Source organism: Danio rerio, chromosome 13 (assembly GCF_049306965.1).
Source record: "Danio rerio strain Tuebingen ecotype United States chromosome 13, GRCz12tu, whole genome shotgun sequence".
NCBI classification, from domain to species: Eukaryota; Metazoa; Chordata; class Actinopteri; order Cypriniformes; family Danionidae; genus Danio; species Danio rerio.
Genome location: NC_133188.1, coordinates 4678099 through 4702004, shown reverse-complemented (window position 1 = coordinate 4702004; position 23906 = coordinate 4678099). Strand labels below are relative to the sequence as shown.

General features: G+C 36.5%; 1 protein-coding gene across 1 annotated transcript in view; it reads left to right on the top strand.

Annotated features, from left to right (window-relative positions):
* The window catches only part of mcu (mitochondrial calcium uniporter), a 121680-nt gene extending 99337 nt beyond the window's left edge, over nucleotides 1–22343 (top strand). Inside the window, 6 exon segments of the mRNA NM_001077325.1 lie at nucleotides 10284–10454; nucleotides 14347–14451; nucleotides 14545–14705; nucleotides 19104–19307; nucleotides 19947–20063; nucleotides 21565–22343. Of these exon segments, the coding sequence (NP_001070793.1) occupies nucleotides 10284–10454; nucleotides 14347–14451; nucleotides 14545–14705; nucleotides 19104–19307; nucleotides 19947–20063; nucleotides 21565–21645 (839 nt within the window). The 3' untranslated portion in view covers nucleotides 21646–22343.
* The last annotated feature ends 1563 nt before the right edge of the window (nucleotides 22344–23906 follow it).

The following is a 23906-nucleotide window of genomic DNA, read 5'->3' as shown; positions in this document are numbered from 1 at the left end:
CAATCAAACCACACATAGAAGGCAAATGGCATCATAATGAACTACCTCAAGACGATTTTAGTAGCAAACTGTTTGGAAGCATTAAAAGTATCCAAAAGAAGATGTCCAAAATCCTTACACGCAATGACCCAGAGACTGTTTAGATGCATGTCACTGATGAAAAGATGATGTTTATTTTACTTTATGTTGATCAAAACAACCAGCAGGCAAAAGATGTCAACATGACATCAAATTGACGTTGTACCTCAATGTTGTGGGGACGTTGCATTTTGTTTGGAAAATAAAATCGGGGTGATGTCAGAACTCAACATCAGGCCGACGTCAATGTCTAACATCCAACCTAAAATCAACATCTAATGATGTACAACTTGACATTGTGTGGACGTTACCACTATGACATCTATCAGACATTAAATTTTGCCACACCTGATGAATAAATGTCAGTATTTGATGTCAATATGAAACCACATCTGTGGTTCGGTTCATTTGGTCCGCACCAAGGGCAACAAATGACATGTTGCATTTTCTGCCGTCTTTGGGTCGTTTTCACACCACACTGATTGCTTTGGTCCGAACCAGTTGAAAAGAACCAAAATGAATTCATCTGACAAAACCCACATCACTCAATGGCCAGATGTTGTTGAACACATTTCCTAAACTGCTTTTCGATTGGTCAGAATTCACGTGCTGGAAAATGCCGATGGAAATCGCGCAAGTAAACAAACCGGCAGACACAAAATGTCTCTTTTGACTACGGAGGGCAACTGCGCTGACTGATTATATCCCTGCGCATAGTACACTATATGGTCTGTACACATCACTTTAGACAAACTTTGCATTTCGAAAATGAAGCGCGGCTGCGGCTGATGTTTTAAGGCATTGCAAACGAAAAAGGCACATCGCTCGTCATTTCAGGAGGGGGCACGGAAATGATACCAATGATCCATCAAGTAATGCCCCCCCACCCTTTCTCTCTCTCTCTCTCTGTTGGTAAAGCGCTGTCAACAAATATTTTCCCTCCACATTGCATAATGCACAGCGCATCGGCCTACGGCAGCTGGATTACTCCAAAAAGGCGCAGTACTTTTTGCGGTTGCGTCTGTTTTAGTTCGGATCATATTCTCAACACAAGCAAACCACTCCAGGGTTCGTTTGAAAGCGTACTGAGACCACCTCTTCAAGGAGGTCACTGTACGCTTTTTTGGTCTGCTTTTGGTGCGCACACGAGTACGATAGCTACATTCACACCTGCCCAAACGAACCGCACCAAGAGGGAAAAACAAACTCTAGTGCAATTCAACCAGACCAAATAATGCAGGTGTGAAAGCACCCTAAGATGTTAGGGTGACGTCACAACTTAAATCTAACCTAATATTAACATCTTATGATGTAGTGTGCCTGCTGGGTAATAACTAAATGCACTACAGAAGGTTACGTTTACACACATCCACAAATTACATGTAAATGCATCAGCTTTTTACAGCATAAAACTCAACACTTTTCAAATGTCTATTTTTTTACTCACACTTCGAGTTATATTTAAAACGGATGCTTTTACTCTACCTGCACTACATTTTTAGGCAAGTAATGGTACTTTAAGTATGATTTTTCAGTACTCTTTCCACCACTGATTATTACTAATAACAATTTGCTATTATTAATCAGTGTTTTTTTTTTGGCTGTTTGGTCAAACTACTTTTTGAAAATGATCTGCATCAACACAGCTGAGTTTTTTTTCCACTTCTTTTTAGACAGATTACCAGTTCTTTGTTTCAGCTTCACTGTTTCGTTCAATCCTCTTAAATTTGTAAAAACAATTAAGTTAACTTAATCGATTAGTGTTTGGACAACATAAAGGAATTGTATTGAACCCTGTCTTTTTTACAGTGCATTTCCCATTCCACCGTATTCTCAGAAGATCATTAAAGTAAAGCAGCAAAACTGGATTTAATTTTGTCAACAATGAAACCTAGCAACTAAACTGCAGAGATGCTTAAGTACGCCATTGTTCTGCCGGTTTACAGATTCTCCATAGAAAATTATAATATATTGAATAAAATATATTTTCAACACCTGCTTCTGTAAACATTTGCTAAACAGGTTTTATCTTTATATAATGTAGGCAGTCAGACTCATAAACGCTTGATTTTTTTCTAAAACTCATGATAAAATACCTTGTGCTCGGTATGTTTACATACTTGAAAACAGGCCAGTGGATGAGGTTAATTTTACCCAAATATTTTTTAAATATATAATGAAAGCTAAAATGGTTATTGTGCTTCGGTGACATTAGCGCTTTCTGGAATACATGTATTGGACATTTAAATAAATACCTGTACAACTTTAAGGTACATATTAACACTTTCAGTTGAAAAATGAGTGCATACTTCATTGCCTCCGGCTTAGTCCCTTTATTCATCAGGCTTCACCACAGTGGATTGAAACGGCAACTTATCCAGCATATGTTTTACACAGCGGATGCCCTTCCAGCTGCAACCCAGTACTGGGAAACATCCATACACACTAATTTACGCACATACACTGTGGCCAATTTAGTTCATTCAATTCCCCTATAGCGCATATGTTTGGACTGTGGAGGAAACCGGAGCACCAGGAGGAAACCCACACCAACACAGGGAGAACATGCAAACTCCACACAGAAATGCCAGCTGATCCAGCCAGGACTTGAACCAGCGACCTCCTTGCTGGCAAATCAAAACCCAAAACTACATGGCCCTGTGTGGAAAACACCTGTATTTTAAGTGATAACACACCTGAGATCAATTTCTCTAGCCACACCCAGGCCTGATTGCTTCCACACCTGTTTGCAATCAAGAAATCACTCAAATAGGACTTGCCTGATGACGTGAGGTAGACCAAAAGGTCCTCAAAAGCTTAGTTATCATGCTGAGATCCAAAGAGATTCCAAAACAAACAAAGGAATTGATTGCGATCATCTATAAGTAGTGGTAGAAGTACTTTGTAGATAAAGTTTTTTTCACGTCACCTCATACTTTATTTTCTCATTAAATCTTGACCAATCAAACGCTCTCTAGTATCTGACATGCCCTGCCCCCTTTTCATTTGATGCGCTTGAGCTTAACCACTCTCCCTGGCAGAGCTGTGATAAACATAAAACACTATTGGCTGCTTTTTAAAAAGGGGAGGAGCTACACTACGTCCCGTCCTCTTTTCATTTTTCAGTTGAGATTACGTCAAACATCGAATAAAAAAATGCACACTCATGAGACCTGTAAGGCAATCCCAGCATAGCTCCTCCAAGGCATTGCTTGCAAGGGTTTGTGGGAAATGCAGTTTTGTTGTCACATCTACCCTTTATAATGCAGTATAGTAACTGTGACTGGATGGTTAATGGGGGTCAGTCTGTGTGAAGAGAGCAATGAATCTCTGTGACACGAAGACAAATTATACCCGGAAGGTCAGCAGAGGTGGAGACAACGAAAGGAGTATGAATGCAGTCTGTCAGCTCAGAGGGAGAGAGAGAGAGAGAGAGAGAAAGAGAGACAGAGAGTGATTTACTTTACCATGGATTTTAATAGCAGATCCTTTACAACAGCTGGATCATGACACGCTGCAGCAGAAACAACAAACCCTGAACCTTTTCCAATAACTGATTTCTTTTATCTTTGCCATGATGACAGTACAAAATATTTGACTAGATATTTATTAAGATACTACTATTTACTGGGTGAAAATTAAGGCCCTTAAAATGTATAAAACGTTTTAATCACGTTTGTACGAGGTCTTAAATTTTGTTCAATTATGATTATTTCTCAAGCTTGGTTTCTTCTGAGCTTATCTGAGTTCTGTTGCACGATTGTGCTCCATTGATTCATTTAACTACAATTATATATTAACAACGGTTTATTAAGTTAAAGGTTTGATACTGATTAGAACTTGAATTGGCAATGAGGTTTTTTTTTTTAAATAATACAAAAAATATTCTGAGAAGTTAAGATTCTTTATAAAGTCTTAAAGTATTGAAATTACCTTAAGGATACCTGAATATACCGTGATTCGGCTTAAAGTGATATTTCGTCCGCATTTACACTGCATTGTTCAAGTGACTACGAATTTTTTTTTTTTTTCCCATGTGGCACAGATCAGATTTGGCCCATGTACGTGTAAGCAGGAACATATTACATGGATTCCGATTTACTCAAATCAGATTCAGGCCTTGTTCATATGTGCTAATTTATCTGATATGAATCGGATCTGTGTTCTTGTGTAAGCAAGTAGATCGGATTTTCTCCTGTCAATGCGAGTCGCATTAAAAGTCGTCATTAAAAACCATAGACATGTTAATATGCAGCTGTCAATCAATTTGGTGGGCAGGGAAAACCGCACTTCTACATCATGTTGCGGTGGGCCTGAAAATGGGATGGATTTGGATCCTATTTTAATGTCAGGAAATTTTAAAAAAGAGACTTCTTATTGTTTCCATCACTCCATTATAACTGTGGACACAACATACCTGCACACAGTTGATGCACAAATGCACAAAGAAATGATTAGCATCATACTGTAGGTGCCCTTAAAGATCCTATTTTAAAAGCCAATAGTACACTGCAAAAAATGCTTTTCTTGCTAAGATATTTTGTCTTGTTTCTAGTCTAAATATCTAAAATTTCTTATATCAAGAAGCATTTTCTAGACAAGCAAAACATATTGTCTTGTTTTGAGAAATAATATGCTGATATTAAGTGAGTTTTTCCTTCAAACAAGCAAAATAATCTGCCAATGGGGTAAGCAAATTAATCTTGTTTTTTTTTTAACGTAAGATTAATTTGCTTACCCCATTGGCAGATTATTTTGCTTGTTTGAAGGAAAAAGTAACTTAATATTGGCATATTATTTCTCAAAACAAGACAAGATGTTTTGCTTGTCTAGAAAATGCTTCTTGATTTAGGAATTTTTAGATATTTGGACTAGAAATAAGACAAAACATCTGAGCAAGAAAAGCATTTTTTATAGTGTAGTGGGAATGCCTTCTCATACGTTTTCGCTAATGGAAATTTATACAAAAAAACATTATACCGAAAAGGCTTTTATACTGAAAAGAACCCCTGAAGGCTTTGCTTTTTGTTGCTGCAATAAATAAATCAGGAACAGATGTTTGTCTCTCACCAATTATTTTTTACCTTAACCTTTAAATTCCGCATGAACCGGAAGCTGCGACCATTTATTTTTCTTAGTGTGACGCTGATCCTAGAGAAACAGAATATTAAAAGAGAAAGCAGTGGGTGTGGCTTGTTTTTCTTTCTACTGTGATCTGATTGGATGTCGTAAGGGAGGCATTTCATTCAAAAAGAACTGGAAGAGGGTTTGTGGAAAGTTATCACAACCTAACAGACTCCTCCTCCTACTCACCATTTCTGTTTGTTTTTGGAGGGGCGTGGCTAAGTATGTTAACTCCGCCCATCACCTCAGACAGCCCTAATCTGACAGTTACCTGGAAACAAACAGGAAGTGAATTTTCAGATTATATTTAAAGATTGCAAGGGCAAACATTTTATATTATCTTAATGACATGCACAGATAAATTGTTCACCACAAAACTAGCCATGTGAGCTAACAAAGTCATTTGTCTAGTCGTGATTTCATTTGTATTTTTTTTTTTTTTAGTTTCTTTTTGCTTTTAACAGAGAGGGAGTAAAACCAGACAACACCATTAAAAATAAGGACAGATTTAATGAGTGATTTATATAAATGTCCTTCTCAATATTAAAACTGCTCAGACATTTTGATTGTTGTATATAAATCACTCATCAAATTACTTTCCAAGAAATTGTCCAATAGGCGATATAAGTGGGTTGTGTCTTTTTAACACACACTTTACACACACTTTACACACTTTACACACACACACACACACACACACACACACACACACAAACACACACACACACACTGTGATATATTGAGGGATCATTAAAGTAAACCATCTGAATGAACCAGTTATCTCAAATAATTCAGACTTCCCTGAAAGCCATCCTGAATGAAAATGAGACCCCGGAGTCTGTTTTATTTAATGTTTTATTGTCCATTTTAATTTGGATTTAGAGTTCCACTTTTAATGGTTTAATTGAATTGTAATAATAAATGTAAAATTAAAAAAATCTGTTTTATTTTTTCAGAAACCTCTTTTTTTCTGTATTCTGGGTTTCCTAAATGAATACAAATGAACAAATTAAGTCCTTTAACATGCATTCCATGCAGTCAAAATTTTTTTTAACAATTTATTTAATTATTTATTAAAGACCTGCATGAATTATGAAGAAAACAATATTTTAGTAATCATTTTGTTATCATTATTATGAAGTAAAAGAAGATTTAATTAAATTAGAGTCTTTTATGTGCTTTAATATTTATGAGAAATAACTAAGATGTGTGAGGACAGCTACTTTTAATATACTGATGCAATTTTTACAGCTATTTCTGTTTTCATCACTGTTTTTATCATAGTATTTTACTTAATTTGTTCATTTCACCTGTCAATCATGTTTATGACAGATTTATGACATATTATATTATGTCTTGACACACTGCAAAAACATTATTATTTCTTGTTTTAAGAAATAATATGACAAAATTAAGGGAATTTTTCTTTCAAACAAGCAAAATAATCTGCCAATGGGGAACGCAAAATAATCTTGTTTTTTCCTTTTGACATTATTTTTCTTATGCCATTGGCAGAATATTTTGCTTGTTTTAAGGAAAAACTCACTTAATTTTGACACATTATTTCTTAAAAGAAGACAATATGTTTGGCTTGTCTAAGAAATGCTCCTTTATTAAAAAATGTTGAGATATTTTGACTAGAAACAGGAAACGAAAATCTAAGAAAAGCATTTTTAGCAGTGTAATGTCAAGTTGTCCCAACAAGGACATCTCAATGTTATCTTTGCATTTAAAATGGCGAGTGATTGACGCTTAATGACAGTTGTCATGCATTAAATCTCATTCGTACATGTTTATGAATGTTTCATGACAGTCTTATGACCATCCCTTTAAGTAAAGTGTTATCATTTAAATCTCTGAACATCTTTTTATAACTTCTAAAACGCTTCTACTTGCATCATTTGTCATTGTTCAGCTCTGAAGTCTGTGGAAACGCGGGCAGAAAGAAAGTGAATCAAAGGACTTTTGATGTTAAAATAGGTTTTCATTAATATCATCTTAAATTCAAATTGTACATTAATATAGATGTTATTTAGCTCTGTAGGTTTACATGGAAGTTATAAAGAACAGATATTATTAAAGCGATAGCTCAGCCCAAATGTAAATTCTGTCATCATTTACTCACTCTTAACTTGTTTCAAACAATTATGAGCGTCTTCTGTCGAACACAAGAAGATATTTTAAAAATGCTGTAGTCTACCATCGACGGGACAGAGGCAGGAGACACTGAGAGTAAACTGTCACAGCGTCCTAAATGGCTCACTATACACCATGTGCACTTACACACTTAACAGCACAGTACATGAATTGAACACGAACCGGAAATTCAAACCGTTTCCCAGAGGACGTTTGACGGTGGCCAAAACAGTGAAATAAACGACCAATGTAACGTTACATAAATGACGATGTACAGTGGGGGACATAGCGTCTACTCACTCTACAGGGAAGGGTTTCCTGTTTGCTCAAGAATTCGCATTCATAAGTTTATCAGCTGGACGACGGTTATGATACTGCAGTAGTGTGAGGAATTCTCCCATCAACAGGGCGCTTTGGTTAACCTTTACTGTCATTACAATACTGCCCCCTGCTGGACATCCTCTCACACACTCTTAAGCAGTCAGCATCTTGCTTTCCTAAAGTTTGATGGACTTGCTTGTTTTATGTTTGTTTGTTTGTTTGTTTTTTCAGGCAGAACTAATTGCTGCAGCACTGTAAACAACCATGCTGAAAAAAACACTTAAATCTGGGGTGCTTTCTGAAAACCATTGTTAGCCAACTTAGGTCGCAAGTTGTGTCGTTACAAACATAGTTTGATGATTTGGCATTTCCTAAAGCCGTCATTCCAATGAACATTTGCAAACTTCTATGCTTGCAACTACACATCTGGAGCTGCAGTTAGAAACATAGTTCCTGGCTGTGCTCTATTCCCAGTTATCCCCCCTATGGCCTATTCCTATCAATCATTCTAACATTTAAACTTGGAATGTTTTTTTTAAGGCATTAAGGTCATCACTCTTAGGTGTAATTTGCTTTCAAAGTATTTTTACAGTTCAGTTTTTGCGATCTTCATGTTTACAATTGCACTCCCTTTGCAGTGCCCTTAGAAAACATTAATGTCATTTTGAACACAGCCGTTGCTCATGACGAAAGCTATAGGTGACCTATTATTTAAAAGCGGAATTAATGTTACATCTTAAAGCGTATGACAACGAAAAACACAGCATACGTTAATGCTTTTAATTTATAGTAGGTTATTTATTAAGTGTCTGTACTGTATATGACATAGGCCTGTTGGTTAGAAAGTTTCTGCAGTGGTTTACTTGTCTCAAATTGTAAAAAAAGACAAAAAGACAAAAATAAATAAACAATATCCTACCTAATAATAATATTAATCGTCATAATCATTCATTCATTCATTTACTTGTCGGCTTAGTCCCTTTATTAATCTGGGGTCGCCACAGCGGAATGAACCACCAACTTATCCAGCAAGTTTTTACGCAGCGGATGCCCTTCCAGCCGCAACCCATCACTGTGAAACGTCATAATCATCATCAATAATATTATTAATATTATTAATAAAGTTGGATTTTTTCATTTCTTAATAAATAATAAAAATTACATATTCTTAATAAAGTCTCATCATTTGTTAATTTATATATTTATATGATTTATATATGAGATTAGAATACGTGTTAGCTTTTGTAGGTGATTTTATGTTAATTTAGAATAGAATATGTAATGTTCTCATTAATATTTGTAAAGGAAACACAGGCCCTATATGTGCCGTACATATATATATATATATATATATATATATATATATATATATATATATATATATATATATATTAATTAATATGGAGAATGTGTGCATGTTTTTACCGAAACTAATATTGGATTTTTTCATGTATGTGCGCGTAAAACAATATAATTTGCTCAAATAAATGATGGGGTTCTTCTCTAAAGAAGTTGTTACTCCGCCCCTTTTATAGCATCATTATGGATGTTTTATGTCATAACTAATGTGGTTCAAAGGATGAATCTCCGACAGGGAAGCTACAGATTTGGGAAACACTCGTCACTACATCATTCTTTTTCCAAACGATGCATCATACTAAATTAGTTCAGCCACTGGTTACGTCGTTATTTGAAAACGCACCCCTGGTTGACTGGTTGTAGCTGGTCGACCAACCTGGGTTTCAGCCATTTCCAACTTTGTCTTAGCTGGTTAGGCTGGAAAATGACCAGCCATTTCCAACCTGGCAAGGACCAGCAAAGACCAGGCTGGACATTGTTGGAAACCAGCTTGGAATGGCCAAAACCCCTCTGAAACTAGGCTAGTCGACCAGCTAAAACCAGCCAACCAGCCTACATGCAAAACAAAATATCTTTGCTGCTTGTTCAAACTACTTAAAAACGAGCCGAATCAACATAATCCTTGAGCTTTTTGGAGGACAACTTAACACCTACATTTGTAAAAACAATAAAGATAACTTCATTGATTTGTGTTGGGACAACATGAAGGAATTGTGTAAAGCCCTGCATTTTTTACAGTGTAGGCTGGTTTAAGCTGGGGGTTTTTTCAGCACACTGTTACAATTCATGTTTCCCTTAATGAACTGTAGCTCCCCAATGCCGGCAGCACTCATGCAACCCCACAACATGGCTGTACCACCACCATGTTTAATGGTAGGCAAGACACTTGTATTTGCACTCCTCACCTGGTTGCTACCACACACACTTGACACCATCTGAACCAAACAGGTTTATCTTGGTCTCATCAGACCTCAGGACATGGTTCCAGTAATCCTGCTCCTTAGTTTGCATGTCTCTTAACTCAAATGCTATCTGGTGACACCTAAGACAGTGTAACACTAATGAGTGTCTGTGTATCAATATAGTATTGATGCGGAAAATATTGCAATATATTAGTGGATCAAAATTGTCCTTGGACAAGACAGTGTGTTGGTCTGTAGATTTCGGTTTCTAGGTTTTGATCCGCTTCAAATGTTGACAACTATATAATGCTGTATCGAGATTTCTCCTTTATTTACTAATGATTCTGGGTTGTGTGTCTGCAGATGTCTCAGTGGTGTATCAGAACGGATTGCCGGTGATTTCTGTACGTCTGCCGTCTCGACGAGAGCGCTGTCAGTTCACCCTCAAACCTCTGAGTGACACGGTGGGTGTTTTCCTTCAGCAGCTGCAGGCGGAGGACAGAGGCATCGATAGAGTCACCATCTACTCTGCAGGTACAGTAAATCTCTGAAACTGCCATGTATTCAGTGTTTCAGAGTGCAAATATAGATCCAAGCACAACAGTGGCAGAGTTTTATTTTTGGGTGAACTGTCTCTTTAAAACTCAGTTTGATTTGTCAGTTGTTAGCCCCAGCAATATGATATTATCACAATAATTGTGGCATGATACAATATTATTGTGATTATTAAATACATTGTGAATTAATTTGAAAAATTGCTTTGTGATGTTTTCAGTCTTTATGGTCATTTTTTGTAAAGTGTAAAAATATGTTGCTCCGGGTAGGTTTCATTGCACATTTGAGACTAAAGGGCGCTGTCAACATTTTATTTTTCCTGTAAAAATGCGTAATATTTTTGTGGAAATATGGTTATTATTATTATTATTATTATTATTATTATTATTATTATTATTATTATTATTATTATCAGTATTATATTATTATTATTATCATCATAATTCTTCTTATTATTAGTAGTAGTATTATTATCATTATCATCATAATTATTATTATTATTATTATTATTATTATTATTATTATTATTATTGTTATTATTATTATCATCAGTATTATATTATTATTATTATTATTATTATTATTATCATCATAATTCTTATTATCATTATTATTATTAGTATTATCATCATAATAATAATAATAATAATTGTTATTATTATTATTATTATTATTATTATTATCATCATTATTATTGTTATTATTATTTTTATCATTATCATTATTATCATCATCATTATTATATTATTATTATCATCATCATTATAATAAGATTAATAATAATAATAATAATAATAATTATTATTATTATTATTATTATTATTAAATATTATATTGTTGAAATACTTTTAAATGTTTTACTTGTAATGTCCTTGACAGAATTTTATATGAAGTTCAAAAGAACAGAATTAATTTGAACACATCTATGAAAGCTGAATCTGTAAAATTTGTGATATTTTAAGTCTTTACTGACACATTAATTTAATATGTCTCATTTTCATAAAAAAACAAGCAAGCAAAAACAGACCCTCAGAAGCAGAAACAGACCCTCGGCTTCGTTGCATGTTTCAGATGACAAATTTACTAGAGGGTGCTGTCTATATTTTCTTTTTCCTGTAAAAATGCTTAATACTTTGGTGGAAAATGTTTATTATTATTATTATTATTAATAATATTATATCATTATTGTGGTAATACTTTTCAAAGTGTCACTTTTAATGTTATAGACAGAATTTTATATAAAGTTCAAAAGAGCAGAATTAATTAACACTAACATATATTTGAAATCTGAAAAGCTTTGTGATGTTTTCAGTCTTTATCACATTATTGTATAACATAAATGTATAACTGTATAACTTTAACTGAAAAGTTATTAGTTATTAAAGTTATTAGTAGGGCCAGACAGAATCTGCGGACATTTTTTGGATGATTTTGGGGAGCATGGTAACCATAAACTTAATATATGAAATGAAAATCATGATAATTTTTACCTTTTATTTAATGTTTGTGATGTAAATAAGATCCAGTTATTTGGTAAACAAACTAGTCTCTCATATAATATATCTATTAATAGACAGAAAATATTACTTTACAAACTATATTGTAAATAAATCGAATGAACAATCAGAGGACGACTGAAGTGTTTCCAGAAAAGCATGCCATATGCTTAGCCACAGGTCTCAGCTGAGGCTAGTTTAACTGCAATCCTCTCAGAGAAATGGTTGGATAATACGAGAGCCAATCTAAATGCTCATCACAAAGGTTTCCTGCTGTGTTAGTATGCTCCTCAAGACTCCCTTCTCTAGTCTGAGGTGAAACCGAGTGAGGTAAAGAAGGCGGATAACATCTTTCACTCTTCTCACAGGCAAGAGAAAGCTTGTGTCTCTCACACGGGAATAATTGAGCTTGAAACGGAGCAGATATGCAGGCTGCACAGAACAAATGATTATTGCTCCCCATTTAGATTAGAAGATGTACTATCAATTAAACTATTGGGATTAAGCCGCACGTTCATCTGAGATTTGTGGCTTGCACTACAAAGGAAACAGCTAATGACCTATATTTTAATTTTTTATTTGCCCCAAGAGATGGGAACAATTGATTTGTTTCCTAGAAAAATGCTAAATTAATTTATTATTAAAGGAATAGGATCATTGGAAAATGTGTGGTTCAGTCTACAATTTTGTGAAACCTTAAAAGGGTACTTAAAATCTAAAAAATGTTCACAGATCGATATTTCTGATCCCATAACTTTGTGTTTAGTTGATTGGAAAATATAAACAGATGTTTTAATATAATGTGAAAAGTATTGATAGTGCTTAACTTTTTCCACATTTTTTTATGTTACAGCCTTATTTAAAAATAGATTACAGTCATTTATTTTCTCAAAATTCTACACACAACCCCCCATAATAACAATGTGAAAAAAGAGTTTTTGAAATTGTTGCAAATGCATTAAAAATATAAAACCTGACAAATCACATGTACATCAGTATTCACAGCTTTTGCTCAATACTTTGTTGATGCGCCTATGGCTGCAATTACAGCCTTTTTAAATATAATGCCACAAGTTTGGCACACCTGTCTTGGGAATCTTTGCCCATTCCTCTTTGCAGTACCTCTCAAGCTCAATCAGGTTGGATGGGAAGCGACGGTGTACAGCCATTTTCAGATCTCTCCAGAGATGCTCAATATGATTTAGTTCTGGGCTCTGGCTGGGCCACTTAAGAACATTCACCGAGTTATTGTGAAGCCACTCCATTGATATTTTAGCGGTGTGCTTTGGGTCATTGTTCTGCTGGAAGATAAATCGTCGCCCCAGTCTGAGGTCAAGAGCACTCTGAAGCAGGTTTTCATGGAGGATGTCACTGTACATTGTTGCCTTAATTTTTCCCTCTATCCTGACTAGTCTTACAGTTCCTGCTGCTGAAAAACATCCTCACACCATGATGCTGCCACCACAATGCTTTACTGCAAGGATGATATTAGCCTGGTGATGAGCGGTGAATGTCCTTCTGTAAGTTTCTCCTCTCTTCACAGAAGAATGCTGGAGCTCAGACAGAGTGATCATCGGGTTATTGAACACTTCCCAGACTAAGGCCCTTCTCCCCGATCACTCAGCTTAGATGGCCGGCCAGCTCTAGGAAGAGTTCTGTTAGTTCCAAACATCTTCCAGTTACGGTTAATAGAAGCCATGGTGCTCATTGGAACTTTCAGAGCAGCAGAAATGTTTCTGTAACCTTCCCCAGCCTTGTGCCTCGAGACAATCCTGTCTCTGAGGTCTACAGACAATTCCTTTGTCTTCATGCTTGGTTTGTGCTTCGACATGCACTGTCAACCCTGGGCCCTTATATAGACAGGTGTCTTTTTAGATAATGTCCAATCAGCTGAATTTACCACAGGTGAACTCTAATTAAGCTGTTGAAACATTTGAAGAATGATCAGTGGAAACAGAATGTACCTGAGCTCAATTTAGAGCTTCACGGCAAAGGTTGTGAATACTGACGTACTTGTGATCTCTTAGGTTTTTTTATTTTTAATAAATTTGCAAAAATTTCAAAAACTCTTTTTTCACATCATCAGTATGGAGTATTGTGTGTAGAATGTTGAGGAAATGAATGAATTTAATACAGTTGGAATAAGGCTGTAACATAAAAAAATGTGGGAAAAGTGAAGCTCTATGAATACTTTCTGGATGCACTGTATACTTTCTCTGAATTAATCTTTTATTTACTGCAAATGTCACATCCATATTGCTGAAAATGCCTAAATATAAAAATAAGTAGGTGAAATCATGATGACTTTAACAGACTGCACGGTTTTATGCACTTCTAATTTCCCACAATCTCTCTCTCTCTCTCACTGTTTGTAGATGGAGCAAGAATAGCGTCCTCAACAGGGATTGACATTTTACTTATGGACAACTTTAAGCTAGTCATTAATGACACCTCATACCTGGTGCAGCCCCCCAGGAGAGGTAAGCGTGCGCTGTTGCATTGTGGGTCATTGGGGGGGTAAGATTTTACAGAGGCCCAGAGGAGCTTTTGATATTTTGTTGACATTTGGTTAGATCTGTTACCGCACGAGGACGGCGAGCGGCTGAACGATGTCAAGATTTTGGTTCAGCAGCTCTACACCACCCTGCGTATAGAGGAGCATCAGCTCAACAAAGAGAGAGAGCTGATTGGACGACTGGAGGACCTTAACTCTCAGCTCCAGCCCTTGGAGAAGGTGTGTTGTTTAGGTGATATGTATGTGGGCCCACATGGAATCTTTAGCCCATCATTGAGTCAATTTATTTACAAATGTGCATTCAACTGTATGTGTTGCAATGAAAGCTAAATTAAATGAGAGATATATTCATTACAAGTAATTTTTTGTAATCTTTTTTTTTTTTTGATCAAGCAACGTTACAATAGTTAAGAAAAGTTTAAATGGATGCAAACGAGCAACAGCGTGAGAAAGCAGAACTCCCATGATTCATTTCCCTGTCAAAGAAAATGAGGAAGTTAATGTTACCGTAAGCAGTTTCCCTGCTCTGTGTGATTCTCCTCTGCCCACATGCTGAGCCGTAATGACAGATGATGCATGGAAAACAGAAACTGTGGGCATTCTAAGTGGGGTTGATATACATGGATTGATTATATTTCATCTTGTTCATGATATCCTGCCTTATGAGCTGAAAAACGTGGAGTTTTTACATAGAAATGTACAGTTGAAGTCAAAATCGTTAGCCCTCTTGTGATCAAATATTTCCCAAATGATGTTTAACAGAGCAAGGATTTTTTTCCACAGTATTTCCTATAATATTTTTTCTTTTGGAGAAAGTTTTATTTGCTTTATTTTGGCTAGAATAAAAGCTAGTTTTTAATTTAAGGTCAAAATTATTAGCCCCCTTAAAGGTGCTGTAAGTTTTTGACTCTTCTAAAGCATAAAAACACCATAATATTGTTGCAGATATTTAAGAAACAGGTGAACATTCTTGTTAACCTGGAAAACAATGCTGAAGTCAGATATTCTGCTTTAAATATGTGTGTCACATGCCCGAATGGCAGTTTAGCCAATTATATTTCAGCAACCTGGGTTACCTTCATGGGAAACCGCGCATTTCAGTCATGAAGGCTCTCAAAGCATGCGTCCGCAACCTAAATGCGACCTCCGGTGGACTGTAGCAAACTCCGAAATGAGATGCAGATTCAGAGTTCCACATGAGGTGGTTATTAATTAGCAAATAATATAAATATTACAAGAATAAACATAAGGTGAGCAGGTTACAATCGCAACCCTGTGTTCTAACAACACGCTACATGACAAGATTTGCATTGATAAGCAATTAGGCTGTTTGCATCATACAAAACACGATAGAAATGTAAATACAGCCATTCCGAAGCACAGAATAGTGCACTCACTGCACTCCAGCGAAATGGTAAGGTTTATAATCTAACTAGTACATATTCAACTTTTTTAACATTATTAAATGTAGATGCTGAATGTCTGATACGTGTTGAGTCACAGCTCTAAAGTTCAATTTCAAACAGTTTATTTATTTTCCAGATCTGAGATGAACTATCTGCAGCTGATTTCAGTAGTACAGCAATAAATGTCATGTAAAATGGCTTTCAAACTCATATTGTTAGCATTTAACACTGAATATAGCACATGAGGGGTACCTGAGATGATCATTGTCAGTTTATCCTGTTGTTCAGCTGCAAAAAATAGAAGCCGTTTCTAATATATAAATTTTAGGTGTTGCTTAGGACAAAAACTCCTTTTAATATGTAAAATATTCCTTCTGTCAGGTGCCATTGCTTTTAATTAGAACACAACTTAAATCAGCCTTTAGGCTCGATAGTTGGGCACAATTCTGTTAATGTCATCAATCTGGCAACCTGCGCTTGTTTGTGTTTTGAACCAAGAGTGCAATACCTAGTTCAACCACTGGGTGTCAAACCTACATACTGCACCTTTAAGCAATATTTTTTTTCGATAGTCTACAGGACAAATCATCGTTATACAATTGAATTACCCAAACTTGCCTAGTTAACCTAGTTAAGCCTTTAAATGTCACTTTAAGCTGAATACTAGTATCTTGAAAAATATCTAAACAAATATTATTTACTGCCATCATGGCAAAGATAAAATAAATCAGTTATTAGAAATGAGTTATTAAAACTATTATGTTTAGAAATGTGTTAAAAAAATATTTCTAGTAATCAGAAATTATGGGAAAATATATACATGGAGGCTAGTAGTTTTGATTTCAACTGTATATATTTTAGTATAAACAAAATCACAAAAAATAGACTTGCGGTTAAATGTTCTTCATGTTTAATTAGTTCAACTAACCGCTGAACCGCACACACAGAATGAACACATGGGATAACACAGACGGCAAGCGAAACTGCTATAGTGATGCGAACAGCCATTATCTGATCATAACGACAGCTGATAATTAAGCTGAGAGTGTCTAATTGCACAGTACATTGACTGTGTGGAATTGTGTGGGGTTTTACACACTGAGATCTGCATGAATACTGCTAATTCTGTAATTGCAAAGTTTTGTTAAAGACGTCTAAAACTTGACTTGTTTTGTGTGTTTATGTGTGTGTGTGTGTGTGTGTGCGCGTGTCTGTCTGTTTCTGTGTATCTATATATATTTGTGTCTGTCGGTCTATATGTGTGTCTCTGCCTGTATGCGTCTTTCTCTGTGTCTACAGTATATGTGTCTGTATGTCTGTGTGTCTATATATCTGTCTGTCTGCGTCTATATGTGTCTCTGTCTGCCTGTGTCTTTCTGTGCATCTATATGTCTGTTTGTCTATATACTGTCTGTCTGTGTCTATATGTATCTGTATGTCTGTGTGTCTATATACTCTGTCTGTCTTTGTCTATATGTGTCAGTCTGTCTGCAGCTATAGGTCTGTCTCTCTGTCTGTGTCTTTCTGGGACTATATGTGTCTGTCTGTCTGCATCTTTCTGTATGTCTGTGTGTCTATATATGCTGTATGTCTGTGTGTATATATTATGTCTGTCTGTGTTTATATGTCTGCCTGCATCTTTGTGTCTATTTGTGTGTCTGTATATTCTGTCTGTCTGCTTCTGTATGTGTCTGTCTGCATTCATATGTGTCTGTCTCTCTGCGTCTTTTTGTGTCTATATGTGTCTGTATGTCTTTGTGTCTATATATTCTGTATGTCTGCTTCTATATGTGTCTGTCTGTCTGCGTCTGTGTCTGTCTGTCTGCATTTTTATGTGTGTGTTTATATATTCTGTCTGTCTGCTACTATATGTGTCTGTCAATCTGCGTCTTTTTGTGTGTCTATGTGGCTGTATGTCTGTGTCTATATATTCTGTGTGTCTGCTTCTAAATGTGTCTGTCTGTCTGTCTGTCTGCATCTATACGTGTCTGTCTGTCTGTCTGTCTGCCTGTGTCTTTCTGTTTGTCCTTATGTCTCTGTATCTACATATTCTGTCTGTCTCTGTCTGTCTCTGTCTGTCTGTCTGTCTGCATCTTTCTGTGTGTCTCTGTGTCTGTATGTCTATATATTCTGTCTGTCTACTTCTATATGTGTCTGTCTGTGTCTATATGTGTCTGTCTGCTTGCATCTTTCTGTGTGTCTATATGTGTCTGTCTGCTTGCATCTTTCTGTGTGTCTATGTGTCTGTCTGCCTGTGTCTTTCTGTGTGTCTATATGTGTCTGTGTCTATATAGTCTATCTGTATGTGTCTGTGTCTATATGTGTCTGCCTGCGTCTTTCTGTGTGTCTGTATGTCTATATGTGTCTGTATGTCTCTGTGTCTATATATTCTGTCTGTCTGTGTCTATTTGTGTCTGTGTGTCTGTCTGTCTGCCTGCGTCTTTCTGTGTGTCTGTGTGTGTGTGTGTGTGTGTGTCTGTGAGTCTATATATTCTGTCTGTCTGTGTCTATATGTGTCTGTCTGTCTGTCTGCCTGCGTCTTTCTGTGTGTCTGTATGTCTATATGTGTCTGTATGTCTCTGTGTCTATATATTCTGTCTGTCTGTGTCTATTTGTGTCTGTCTGTGTGTCTGTCTGTCTGCCTGCGTCTTTCTGTGTGTCTCTGTCTGTCTGTCTGTCTGTCTGTCTGTCTGTCTGTCTGTCTGTCTGTGTGTGTGTGTGTGTGTGTGTGTGTGTGTGTGTGTGTGTGTTTGTGTGTGTGTGTTAGTCTATACATTCTGTCTGTCTGTGTCTATTTGTGTCTGTGTGTCTGTCTGTCTGTCTGCCTGCGTCTTTCTGTGTGTCTGTGTCTGTGTGTGTGTGTGTGTGTGTGTGTGTGTGTGTCTGTGAGTCTATATATTCTGTCTATATGTGTCTGTCTGTGTGTCTGTCTGTCTGCCTGCGTCTTTGTGTGTGTGTGTGTGTCTGTGTGTCTGTGAGTCTATATATTCTGTCTGTCTGTGTCTACATGTGTCTGTACATGTGTGTTTATTTAATTAGTGTGCGCTGTATATCTGTTTGTGAGTCCGCTATAGCCATTTCCTGGCCAATAATATTCCAGCTATGGAACCAAAATCGTCTTTCGGAGCTCTGTTTGTCGGAGGGCTGTCCATATTGCGCTTTATACTCCATGGCAATGTTTGGTCATTCTGCTGTAATCTTCATTTCTCAGGTTAAAGAGGAGCTGAGTAAGAAAGCCGAGCGCAGGACTACCTGGGTGCTGTGGGGGGGAATGGCTTACATGGCCACGCAATTTGGCATTCTGGCACGGCTGACCTGGTGGGAGTACTCATGGGATATCATGGAGCCTGTCACGTATTTCATCACCTACGGCACCGCCATGGCCATGTACGCTTACTTCGTGCTAACACGTCAGGTGAGCGGCTCTTTATCCGTCAGTCCTTCCAAAGGTTCCTCCTAAACGCATCTATTCATTCGTTTACCGTCAGCTTAGTCCCTTATTTATCAGGGGTCACCACAGCGGAATGAACTCCTAAATATTCTGGCTTATGTTTTACACAAAGGATGCCCATCCTGCCGCAACCCAGCACTGGGAAACACCCATACACGCATTTACACACTCATATACTACGGCCAATTTAGTTCATCCAATTCACCTGTACCACATGTCTTTGTGGTTAGCACTGTTGCCTCACAGCAAGAAGGCTGCTGGTTAGTCACAGCTGGGTCAGTTGGTATTTCTATGTGGAGTTTGCATGTTCTCCCTGTGTTGGCGTGGGTTTCCCCCACAGTCCAAACACATGCGTTATGGATAAATTGGATAATCTAATTTGTCCGGAGTGTATGAATGTGTGTGTGAATGAGTATGTATGGATGTTTCCCAGTACTGGGTTGCAGCTAGAAGGTCGTCCGCTGCCTAAAACATAGGCCAGAATAGTTGGTGGTTCATTCCGCTGTGGTGATCCCTCATAAATAAGGGACTTAGCCGAAGGAATATGAATGAATGACACACAGGGAGACTCATCTGACCTGTCTATGCTCCTCTCACGCACAGGAATATCTATACCCGGACGCCAGGGACAGACAGTACCTGCTGTTCTTTCATCGGGGAGCAAAGAGGACACGCTTTGACATTGAGAAGTACAACAAACTGAAGGATGCCATCGCTGAGGTAAGAGTGATATCCAAAACGAACACATGTCAAGCCAAATAAATCTTTTTCTTCACATTTTTTTATGTTACAGCCTTGTTCTAAAATGAATTAAACTAATTTATTTCCTCAATTCTACACACACTACTCCATAATGACAATGTGAAAGGTTTTTTTTTATTGTTGCAAATTTATTAAAAATAAAATAGCTGAAAAATCTCATGTCCATCAGTATTCACTGCCTTTGCTCAATACTTTGTCGATGCACCTTTGGCAGCGATTACAACCTCAAGGCTTTTTGAATATGATGCCACAAGCTTGGCACACCTGTGCTTGGGAATTTTTGTCCATTCCTCTTAGGTTGGATGGGAAGCGATGGTGTACAGTCGTTTTAAGATCTCTCCTGAAATCTTCAATAAGATTAACGCCCCATTCACACGAGGTGTCAGCGTCAACGCTTTCCATTCACTTTGAATAGGTGAGGTCAGGAGTTACCGAACTGCATTGTGGATCCGTCTGCGCCACTTCAGAGGCGTTGCTCGCTGCAGAAGTTGGGACCAGCTCAACTTTTCAAGCGCCGACGGAAGCGTCAGCCAATCAGATCGCTGTATGCAAATACACCAGCTAGACAGTGGCCTATTGCTGACTGAATTTCATTGGCTGACGCTTCTATGACGATCACTTCAGCCCCAACTTCAGACACGCCTTCAGTCAAGCGTTGACGCTGAAGCCCTGTGTGAATGGGGAGTTACTGTAGGTCTGGGCTCTGGGTGGGCCACTGAAGGACATTCACTGAGTTGTTGTGAAGCCACTCCATTGATATTTTGGTGGTGTGCTTTGGGTCATTGTCCTGCTGGAAGATGAACCGGGTCTGTGGGGGACAGAGTTTAAAAGGGAGACAATTTTGGGAAAAAAGCTGTTCCTCAGTCTGCTGGTTTTTGCCCGGGGAAACCGGCCTATCCGGAAGGCAGGATAGAAAGCAGTCGGTAAGCAGGGTGAGAGGAGTCCTTAAAAATACTGCATGCTCTGCACAAACAGTCATTCTTCTGGATGTCCTGGTATCTCCTATAGCTTGCTTTTTATTTTTTTTCAAGATACTAGTGTTCAGCTTATTAAAAATTCAGCTTCATTTAAAGGCTTAAATAGGTTAATTAGGCACGTTATGGTAATTAGGCAAGTCATTGTATAACAATGGTTTGTTCTGTAGACAATCAGTGGGCTAATAATATTGACCTCAAAATGGTGTTTAAAAAATTTAAAAACTGCTTTTATTCTAGCTGAGATAAAGCAAATAAGACTTTCTCCAGAAGACAAAATATTATCGGAAATACTGTGAAAAATTCCTTGCTCTGTTTAACATCCTTTGAGAACTATTAAAAAGAGAAAATAAATTCACAGGAGGGATAATGATTTTGGCTTTAACTGTATAGATATTTTATTGTATTAAAAATAATAGTGGCCGTTGGGTTTATTTTTTATTTGTTATTATGTTTAATTGTCTTCTTTCTCATCTCTACCTCAGGCGGAGTTGGATCTAAAGCGTCTACGAGACCCGCTGCAGTTGAATCTCCCTATCCAGCAAATCGATACCAGCAAGGACTGATGAGAATGTGAAGCCCTTTCAGCCTCTCTCTTTCTTTCTCTCACATTTCTTTCTCCTCTGCCTTTTAGTTTAGTTTTCTGTCTTTTTTTATTGTTTGTTTTATCTTTACAGCCTCAATGAAAAAAAAAACACATATCCACAGCAAGCTTCAGAATTTTATTACAATACTTTCTGTTAATTTCGTTCTTTGATTTGGCACGTCTATGCAGCGGAGGAGAGATACGATTCAATGAAACGACACTGAACGGATGATAGATGCTGATCATATCGCTATACAGGACCACACAGAGAGAGAAGCGCAGCTATTTCAGACAGGAGGATGATGGGATTGAAACAGTACATCGCTCTATATGAGACCTCCCGCGTCTTGCATGGGACTCTGAGGTCTAAAAACCCATCTTGGGTTGAACAGTTTCTTTTTTTCGTTGTTTTCCCACATTGGAGTACTGCTGATGTCCCTAACTCTGACACTTTTGCTGAAGAGATTTCGGGATGTGGTGCTCTTTTTTCCATCTCGGGAAAAAGATACGTTTACCATTGAGCCAGTCTTCTTGTGGCCGAAACGCTGCATCGACGCCTGTATTCAACAGCCTCAGCTAAACCTACTAATTCTTTCTGGCTTCCTGTACGGACCTGTTAAGAGCTGAAGACAGATCTAACAGCTGAAATATCACTGTGTGTTATTATTCCAAAAAAAACAAAAAAGGAAAAAAAGAGAAAGAATCAAAGAAATTGTGGCACTTTTTAATTTTAAAAGCCATATTATGTTTGTTATGATGATGAAAATAAGTGAGTAGATTATTTTTTCTTTCTTTCTTTCATTGTTAGATGACGTTTTGTTTTTTAAAATCATACCATCAGACATTACATATCTAAAGATTCTCAAAGATTGATTTTACGTGACTCAAATAGTCCGTCCTTAACTTCACTATAATACACATTTGTAAATTAAGAGTTTTCCATATTTTGTGATTAATGTTTTGTTTTATTTATTTATTTATGCTTTTCAATTGCATTTGGGGAGCTTGATTTGTGCTTCAACAATGTTTAATGTTAAAAAAAAGTTTGTAAAAGTGACTTTTATTGACATTTTTAATAGTATTTCTATAACCATATATTGTTTAAAACTACTAAAGTGTCAATTTGTCAAACTGCACAGTTTAATTTTCAACATAAAAAGTGAACAGAGCAGAGATAAAAGTCCCATCATGCAATTCACAACCATAAATAAACATAAAAAAAGCAAAACAAATCACAAAATACAGGAAAAGTTGACTCAACTTAAAATTGTAAGGTGACCTGGAGCACACTTTAAAGACTTGAGTCAAGTCAAGTAATGCTCAAGTCACAACTTTTAATATGTTAATCCGATTTCAACAATTTTTAAGTTATGAAATGTTAAAGCAACATAAAAATATTTGTTGTCCTTTCATAAGTTTTTTTTACATTGTGCTGCAAGTCGCCTTACAATTTTGTCAACGTTTTTACAGTGTAATCTGTATTTTGTGATCTGTTTTTCTGTTTATTTATGCTTTGAGTTGCGTTATGGGCGTTGATTTTTGATCCAATGATGTTTAATGTTGAAAAAGTTTGTAAAAGTGACATTTTTTAATATTTTTTTCTATAACAATATATTGTTTTAAACTACTTAAGTGTCAATAAAAGTCACTTTCCTAAACACAGTTAAATTTTTTATATCAAAAATTGACAGAGAAGAGATAAAGCTCCCATAATGCATTCACAACCATAAATAAACAGAAAAAAACATAAATAAATAAAAAAGTTGACTGAACTTAAAATTATAGGGGAGCTTGCAGCATACTGTTAAAATTGTATGACAACAAGTCAACACAACAAATATTTGGATGTACCTTTAACTTATGTTAATATGTTGATCATGTTTGTACAAAATTTTTGAAGTTATGCAAAGTTGAGCTTCACATTTTTAGTCCGTTTGACTGATGCAAGTTCAGATGACTAGAAAAGTTCAACTAAAGATTCAACTAAAAAATTAACGGCAACAATGTTTTAGTGCTTGGATTAAAGGTTTAGTCAACCCAAAACAAAAGCTGTTTACCGAATTGCATTATAGGACCTTGATTTTTTTTTATTGTCCAACAATGTTTGATGTTAAAAAAGTTTGTAAAAGGGACTTTTATTGACATTTTTTAATAGTACTTCTATAACAGTATATTGTTTAAAACTACTAAAGTGTGAATAAAAGTCACTTTCGTAAACACAGTTGAATTTTTAACATCAAA